The following is a 9248-nucleotide window of genomic DNA, read 5'->3' as shown; positions in this document are numbered from 1 at the left end:
TAGAAAAAAAACAATTCTCTTTATTTATCCATAGACACCAATTCTGTTGCATCTGACAGAATCTGAACATCTGAAGTCTATACTGGTGAATAGAAATATACTTTCAATACCACATGGGAAATACGATTTACCGTACACACTTTATATCGTATGTGCAAGAGAACACAGTTAACAAGTACACACTCGGTATGTGCATAACGTCTGGATGATTACAGCTGGAGTTTCTTTTTCGATCGGGTTCCGAGACGCCAGGAATGCTGCCATCTAAGAATGAATGTCAGATAATAAAATAGAAAACCGAATATCTTGTTCGTGTGCCTTTGCTTGAAACATTTTCATGTAAACAGATGAATAACACTGCGTTGCTTTATGCATGGGATCCTTTCGGGAAGCGCGGTCCGGGGTGAAACCAAGGCCATGAGTCAACTAAAAGATAAAAGTCACATGGGCTGTGGATCCAAGCTGGTATTTCAAACACCACGAATGACACTCCTACCCCCACATACTTTGAAAGACTGCACAGAGAGGGGAACAGAACAGGTAAGTGCTTGCTCGGTAAAAAGTACCTCAACCCGGGCTTCTTCTCATCAGAAGTAACCACAAGACTTGGATTTATGCTGAGTGGAAACTGTAAGAAGTGAAAGAACCAAGTGAGGTGTTGTTTTTATGACTCATGTGATGCATTCCACAATAATCCCCTCTCTTTGTTGAACTTGAAGGGCTTTTATTTTAAGTGCGGGGAGGGGGTTTTATATCATGTAATAACATCGCTGGTCTGCATGACACGAATAGGCTTTCTATGCAGGAGACGCTAACTGGATTACAGCAGCTGGTAGATTACATCTAAAGCTTTCGACTGTGGGGAGGATAAAAGATAAGCTAAAAAAAAGAAAAAGAAAGAAGAATCAATCAAATCACACACTTGCAATCTGCCACGATAGGCTTTTAAACACGCAACAGTGCAACATCTGCAAACTCTGGAAGGTTTACTGCACTGAACTGTGGGAGGCCGAGCGACTGCAGCCAAAACCAATGCACGTCACTTCTGAGCATCTGTTCAGATTACGGCCTTGAACGAAAACAAAACACACTCGGATGTGAAATTCCGTCGGGTTTTTAATTTCTCATAATGGAACCGTATTCCAGCACGGGGATGGGCGAGAGCGCTTCGTAACACCGTGCTTGACAACTTCGAGGCGTACGTTAATAAGATCGTAAAGCGCAACGATCCCGTTCACCAGCATGATCACTGAACACGCTCCACCACCACAAGCTATAAATACCCATTATGTTTGATCATTACACTCTAAAGCAATTGATCTACACCAAGGTTTCACCAGAACAGATCTCTTGCTCAACTCCAAAATAGCTAGAAGCAAAAGAAAAACCAGTGTCCAAGCGTTTTCCACAGGTTAATTATGCAACGATACTAGCTGCGCGCCTCAGGGGATGAGCGATGATGTCACTGTAAAAAAACAAAACAAGAAGGACATGGTTGCAAAATCGACAGATTTCCGCTCCAACACCTCCTGTGGAAAAAAAGCTGTAAGTTGGGGGAAGTAAGACTATAATAGTTATTGTTCAGGAAGATTCAACACCGAATCCTCTTACATTTCCGACATAAAAAAGCACTTTCCAGCTCCATTAAAACATGCCGAGACATGCTAAGTGATCAAGTAGCTCAGCTATGAAGATGGCAATTCAAAAACCCATTTAAGATACCAGATACCTCATATTAGAGGTTTATGATCCGCTCTGTGAAACTTTTCCGAGGAAGGCTTTTCAGAGTTAGCCTTTCTCAGAGAAGAAAACTTCCCACAGCACTACACATGCAGCTTCAACGAGAGCGACTCTGCCGTGACGTGATGAGGTCCAGCTGCTTGTTCGGTCACCTAAATGTTTCGAAATGAGGGAACGAACACCAAGGTATAAGACAAGGAAACAGGTAGATGATGAACAGATTTGTGCCCCTTCCCCCTTTTTAGTTCAGGTCTGCCACATTCCTTGATCTATTGTTGCCTCATTTGTAGAGGAGCTGCAGGCGGCTGGCGTGGCAGTTGTTGCGGCTGATCTTTCCGTCCGGCTGGTAAACGCTGGTAGAGTTGGAGAAGGTCGGAGGGAGAGCGTGATTGTCCGAGGTGGGTAGAGGGTATCCCGGTGGAGGGAGGAGAGATTTGGGGTCAGTGTGGGGGACTGAAAGAGGAGGGGTGCTGTGGTTCAGGTGGGTGGATGACGGACGTCTCCGGGAGCGTAAGGCTTGTCGCTCGGAGAGCTGGTTCCTCAGTTCGGACACACGTTCTTCCTTCTGTTCAAAAAACAAACAATGGAGACAAATGTTCAAGATTCATCTTCAGTAATCATTATCCTGAATTTATCACAGGCACACACTGATGCGTCTGAACCTGAGCTCAAGACGATCCTGGAGCTGTGAGATTACAACTCTACCTGCTTCACAACAATAAAATGCTTTCCTTCACATGTCATAGCTAGGTCACAGTCAGGGTCTGAGTACAGGATTATCCATGATATGGCACCATGGAGCAGTTTCCTGTTCAAGAACCCAAGGGATTTGAACTCATGACCTTGTAATCAGTAGCCCAGGGACTTCACACTGTCACAACCGCTGAGCCGACATGTGCCACAAAAGCACCTTCTCGATTTCCGTCATAGTTACCATGGCAACATGGAAACCATGTTAGGGTCCTGTCTCGGCCCTTATATTGTTATTGCACCTGACCCTTGTTTCTCTTCCTTATTGTCTTCACACCTGGTATCTAGCCACTAAAATTTGTTGTGTATTTGCCTTGAAGTCAAATCAATAATTTTTAAGTCTTTTATTTTTACTTGTATGACTCTGGAATTATTAAATTTCTTATGATTTATGATCCCTGACTCGTCTTGTTCTGACCACTGCGGACACCATGGACACTGACTGTGGTTTCTGGAGGAGTCCTAATTAATAATCCTAATTAATCACACTGAGGTTACACACTTGCCTCTTATCATGTTACACCATGTGCATGGTTCAATCACATCTAACTCTTTATCCCAGAGGCCCAAAAAATGGAATTTTTCACCTGTTTTTATTGTGTTCATGATCAGCATTGAACGTCTTTGTCATGTCTCACTCCACAGTGGTGTTAATATGAAGCTCATACTTTGTATTTTTCGCAATATTTCTGTATTTATCTAGATTACTAGGGGTGATATATTCATAGAAAAGTTCCAAACAGAAATGGTTACATTTGTTCCATCCAAATGTTTCTATCTTCAATATAAATGTTGATATCAAACCCATTTCTGCTCTCTGAGATGCTCCAAGCGTTTGTTCATAACATCTAAAAATAGAAAATTTGAAGGTGTTAATCTTCAACCAGTAAAATTCTGTGTAAGGTTATCCAACAGAGGGAAAAACACACGTATAAAACACACTGAAAGCCAACAGAGTCCTGATTCATTTTATATCACAGCCAGAACATCATTCATGTATTTATACTGATTGAAAATGCCCCATAAATCCATTTTCATTCCAAAGGATTAAAATACATAAGTATATTACTGACGTTATTTTGATCTAAGGGTCAGAAGGGTGCAACTTGTGTTCACATGGCTATACTCAACCCTCACCAGGGTCATATCTACCTCACCATCCGAAAGAAAAAAGTCCCAGACATGAGAAGGACATCTGGGGCTCCGTTTTTATCCGTCTGGTTTCTACTGCAATCATTAAGAGATGACATTTTGAAATACATTTTATATCTATGCTGCTAGAGATTGTAAAGAGACTCCCTGCTTCAATGGGACTTCTATTGGTAAAACAATATTTCAGCCATGAACTTTTCTCGGTGTCTGAAGTTCGGACTGAAGCTATGAGATTCGTTTTGTTTGTTTGAGTTTACAGTGTATGCGCCTCGAGCCTTGTTGAGAATCTTTAATAGATTTGCTTTGTGATTTCTGACACTGTGGCCACTACAGAGCTGGAAACCGTAAAAATGGTCTTAAAGCTGGAATTCCTTGCTTATTTTTTATTTCTTTTTGGATATTCTCTTTTTCTAGTATAGTCTTACATAACTTATATAGTTAACCAGGAATATTCCTGAGCCAAGTGAGTGATGATATTTAAATATTCCAAACTACTAGTTATAAATTGTTGTTGTATAAATATATGTGTTAATTATATTAACCCACATCTGGGCTGGTTTTATATAAGAGGGAAAACATGAGAGGAGAAGATGTGGTGTATCTCTTAAAATCTGGGGTGAGTCCATGGTGTCCTTTACAACAACAACAAACGTAGGGTTTATTTTGACGACATTCACTTAACCCTGAACACGTTCACCCTTGTGGGATATCTGGAATATTCACATGATCAGCTAAATTTCCTGAAGATCACGAGAAGAAGAAATGTTATCTATCTATCTATCTATCTATCTATCTATCTATCTATCTATCTATCTATGTATTAATTTAATTTTTATTTATTTAATTTAATTTAAATAATATGATTTAATTAAATTTATTTAATGTAATTTAATTTTATTTAATCAATATTATTTAATTTAATTTATTTATTTTAGTGATATTGTGTTCAGTATATAGCTCAGATAAATATCTTAAATCTTTAATAAAAGCTTCAAAATCGACAGCAAGGATTTACAAAAAACAACAACACTTCACCTGCAGTTAAAAAAATGATCATTAAAATACTTCATTTTATTTTCACAATAATCTCTGAATCCGTTATGACCTTTTTCGTAAGCTATGGAAAATGTAGGTTTTAGTTCGACGACATTCACTTAACCCTCAACATGTTCGCCCCTGTGGGATATCTGGAATATTCCACAAGTCACAATTTATTAATTGATTCATTGATTGACTCAGTTATTTATATATTTAAGGGATATTTTACTGTGATATTGACTGAACAGTTCAAAAAAAGGATGAAAGCATAAATCTGTTATCCAAATGATATATAGAAATAATTAAAAATATCCATATTGAGTAAACGATAAGATTTTCCTTAACTAGCATGCATGCCTGTTGAACAAATCTGTGCTAAACACTCAAGAGTATTTAACAAAGAAACTTTGTAATCATGAGAACTTGTTGCTTCACCTCTTGGATGATCTTCTGCAGCTCTTTGTTCTCGCGCTCCAGCTGGCGGGATTTTTCTTCGTCGTTGTTATTGGTGGACGAACCGGTCTTCATGGTCTCCTGCTGATCGGACTGCCACTCGCCGCGTGTGATTAACCTTCGCATCTACAAGGTCGCATGCACAAAAATACATACAGTTATGCATACGGATAAACGGATACAAAAATAACTGAAACCTGAAGCCTGAAGCGAAAGCATAATCAGATACCAAAACTATACAGTAAACAAATCCCTGCTGTCATAAAATGCTAGATAGATCTCTCATTTTCAGACTCATTGATGCCTGAGGTTACTGCACCATAACCGAGGTTACTTAACGATCCTGTGCTTTACCTTGGGGACAAAAAGCACGACCAGAGTGATGTAGACGGAGAACACAATGGCGAGAGAAGCGAAGGCGAAAGAGGCGTCCTGCTTCGAGGACAGGATCATGGTGACAGGAGCCGTAATCATGCACAAAACCTGAAAGGAAGGACAAACGACGTACACACAGAGGAGAGGGGGAAAAAAAGGGGGAGAGAGAGCAAGGTGAATCGATAAATATTGACCCACAGTCAGTCATCTCTCCAAACAAACACAATTTCATCCAAACCGGCAGGACAAAATCGGCTGACATTAACGAGAGGTGATTTTTATTTATTTTTCTGGTGCGGATCATTAGTTATTTGGACAGGACACGAGGTGCTGATAACAAAACGTCGCTACATCACCACGCTTCACTGCACAGGTCATGAGTCAGTGGTCACTCAGAGCTAAATCTTTATCCAAACAAATAAATCCACATCATCATCATCATCATCATCATCATTGTCGTCATCACTGCAACCTGAAAGCGAGCCAGGTTTATTTCAGAAATGTTCCTTTCCTGTGTTATTTATGACTGGAAATGGAAGCATCCCTACTGTAATTAATCTTTAATTAAAGGAGATATCCACCCGGAACGACTTCAATATTAATGTTCATAATTAACATGTAATCCAAGATTTATTGGGCAATGAATTTTCATTTTTTTCCGCTTAAACCTCTTTCGCTGGTTTATTTTCGGTTGGACTACCTGCCGAAAGTCCTTCAGTCCGTCCGGTTTTCTGACCTCCTTATCTGAACACTCAAACAGATCGACTTCCCTTCATTAAACTTTCATGCTAACACCAGTTTCAATGCCATCGCGCTTGCTATCTCGTAGACCTGTGACTAGCTTAGCCGAGTTTCAATCGCGTCATCGGAATTCTTATTAAAATGACTCAGAACGCCGCCGGAAAATGGTGACAAAAGACAGGATGCTTTGTTGTTGTAGGAACAATATATAATTTATTTTTACAAGGACAACATAGATATCATTAAAGCCTTCATGAATATTTAAATATAAACAGAAGGTATGGAATGCGTATCGAGTTTTTCCTTTAATTACTGATTCCCTGCTGAAATTGTAAAAGTGCAATTTTTCATCATATCCTCCTCCCTTTAAAAAAATGCTGCCACTGGATCTCTCCAAGTCATTTATTTAATAGCCGGAGCTGAGAAAGTCCGTGAGCTGAGCTAGGCTCAAATTTGGCTGGGTGTATAATGGACGAACCCGTGGAGACGAGGCAGAAGATGACAGCGGGGATGAAAGGAGAGAAGGAGAGTCAGTCAGAAAGCACTTGTGAGCTGGAATGATTGATAAAGCCGGAGCGTAGCATCCTGCTCACAGCAGTGATTTTGACTCAGCGTGGTGTTAGCTGCTCAGCAGTCTGCGCTCTTTGAAGTTAAAGATTTCAGAAAAAGCACGCGGACGCAAACCGTTCACAGGGTTGTCTGCGTCTATAGCTGAGTAATAGCATCTGCTCGAAACAGAAAATGTTTTGAGAAAATGTAAGATCTAAATGTGTCACAAAGCTAAGATAAACCTTCAAAGTGCATTTGACATCATGTAGAACTCATTACTAGATTCTAACGCCGGTGAGTCGGACACGCACTGTACGCTGCTTCACAGACTCTGACTGGAGCACAGAGTAAAAGTGATTTAGTGTAAAACAAACACGGCTGAGGTGATGATTTATTTTCAGAACTTACTCCTCCTTGTCGTTCTTATAGATAGATCAGACACAGGTGTTGATGCTGCATGATCCATTTACACTCGGAAGTCTGATCATTTTTTAATCACAGCATGTAAATTTCAATTTATGGCGACAATAACTGTTTATCACATCGAATTATATTTCTATTTAGTGCTATTACACATTCACAAACCAAATTAATCCTTTATACATTTACAGCGCTTGGCAGACGACATTTTCCTTTATTTTTTTTATTTCGTTTTTTGGCACTGTTCACTCGAGCGGTTAAGGCTCTAGGTTGTTGATCGGAGGAACATGGTTCAAGCCCCAGCACTGCCAAGCTGCCGCTGTTAGGCCCTTGAGCATGGACCTTAACCCTCTCTGCTCCAGAGGTGTTGTTTCAGGGCTGAAGCTGTGCTCTGACCTCAACTTCCAATGTTAGGATATGCTAAGAAAGAATTTCACTGTGCTGTAATGTATATGTGATAAATAAAGGCTTCTATTATATTCTATAAATACATTAAGTCCCTGGTGATCTCAAAGCCGTGACCAGGGTTCGATTCCTGAGCAGAAAACCAACCAAACCACTGAGGAGTTAAATCTCAGTGCCGGGCTCAAGCCCAGGTGAAACATAAGTGTCACGTCTGGAAGGGCATCCGGTGTAAAACCTGTGCCAAAATTCAAATATACAACAGGGATCAGCTGAAGGACAACAACAACAACAACAATTACAGCATAGTGAAGTGCTTTTCTTTAGATTTTCTTTTTACGAAGGATTCAGAGCACAGGGTCAGCCATGATATAGCTCTCTGGAGCAGACAGGATTAAGGCTCTTCCACAAGGACCCAACAGTTTCAGCTGGACAGTGGACCGAGGCTTAAACCCCGGCTTACTGATCAACAAACAGAGCCTTTACCACCACCACCACCACTGCCCTGCCTTACACTGAAGTCTCTATCAAGGAATACACTGATAGTGGTTCACTAGGTCACACACTAAGAAGAGCAGCAGTGTAAAGATTCTGGTGAAAGGTTAGGAGGTTTACAGCAGCCAGTCATTCACACGCCTCTGTTTTCTCTGTATTACAGTTTAATAGGACTAAAATAAAATGTCGTGCGATTAAAAGAAAAACAAAATATGAAAGAAAAACAGTCATCCAACTTAAAGCGTTCCCCATGTTGAAAAACTATTATTAAGACCCTGGCAATGGAGACTCCTTCCAAAAGTGTAAAATAATCACCTCCTCACAGAAATACTGGTTTAATAGTTTAGAAATACTTTATAATTCAAGTTTTGGTAGAGCATCTGCAGTACAAGAACCTGAGGAAGTCGTTACTACTGAAATAACTGTATTCACCTCCCAGCCAAGCTATGTATGTTATAAACATTTATACTAAATATATATTACAGATTATAGATTATACATAATCTATAATTTGTAATATATATTTAGTATTCACCTCACATTTATACTAAATACATATTACAAATGATCGATTATGTATAATCTATAATCTGTAATATATACATAATCAGAACTGAACATTCATCAACATTTATGGTATAATTTTAATTTACCATAAATTACCAATAATAAATCATTTCAAATATTTGTGAGGTGGTAGTGAAGTATTTTTCAGGGTTGCCAAATTATACTGAATGTTTCAATTCAATCCACCTTTTAAATCAGCTCAAACATGACAATCTGCATCTATAGCAAATAATATTTATTGGCACTAAATTATTATAAGGATATTCGAAGTTACGAGTTTTAATCCTGCAACCCAGGCAGAGACGCAAACTTTTCGACCTGCGCCGTTTACTGCGGTTTCAACAAATGCAAACGAAATAAAACGTCTTCCTTTAAAAGGTAACCTAACACTATCCAGTCTCATGCTAATCCGGGATTTAAGCTGCTAGCTAGCTAGCTGTCAGGTTCATGTGGGTTTTTCCGCAACGCAGGCAGTTTTTGTTTCCAACGCTCCAACCCACCGTTTCTTTCTTTTTTCTTTTTTTTTTAACAGTTTGACCACCGGTGACATTTGTTTACTCATCACT

General features: G+C 39.6%; 1 protein-coding gene across 3 annotated transcripts in view; it reads right to left on the bottom strand.

Moving 5' to 3' along the window:
- Nucleotides 1-9248, bottom strand: part of gabbr1b (gamma-aminobutyric acid (GABA) B receptor, 1b) — a 120469-nt gene continuing 111221 nt past the window's right edge. For all 3 annotated transcript variants that reach the window (XM_058405171.1, XM_058405172.1, XM_058405173.1), the window contains 3 exons: nt 5488-5616; nt 5116-5259; nt 1-2305 (listed from right to left, as the gene is read on the bottom strand). In XM_058405171.1, the coding sequence (XP_058261154.1) occupies nt 2021-2305; nt 5116-5259; nt 5488-5616 (558 nt within the window). In that variant the 3' untranslated portion in view covers nt 1-2020. The remainder of the gene's footprint in view (nt 2306-5115; nt 5260-5487; nt 5617-9248) is intronic.

The sequence above is a fragment of the Hemibagrus wyckioides genome, linkage group LG12 (assembly GCF_019097595.1).
Source record: "Hemibagrus wyckioides isolate EC202008001 linkage group LG12, SWU_Hwy_1.0, whole genome shotgun sequence".
Lineage (NCBI taxonomy): Eukaryota > Metazoa > Chordata > Actinopteri > Siluriformes > Bagridae > Hemibagrus > Hemibagrus wyckioides.
The sequence above is the reverse complement of the archived record's forward strand: the minus strand, read 5'-3'. Positions and strand labels throughout refer to the sequence as shown.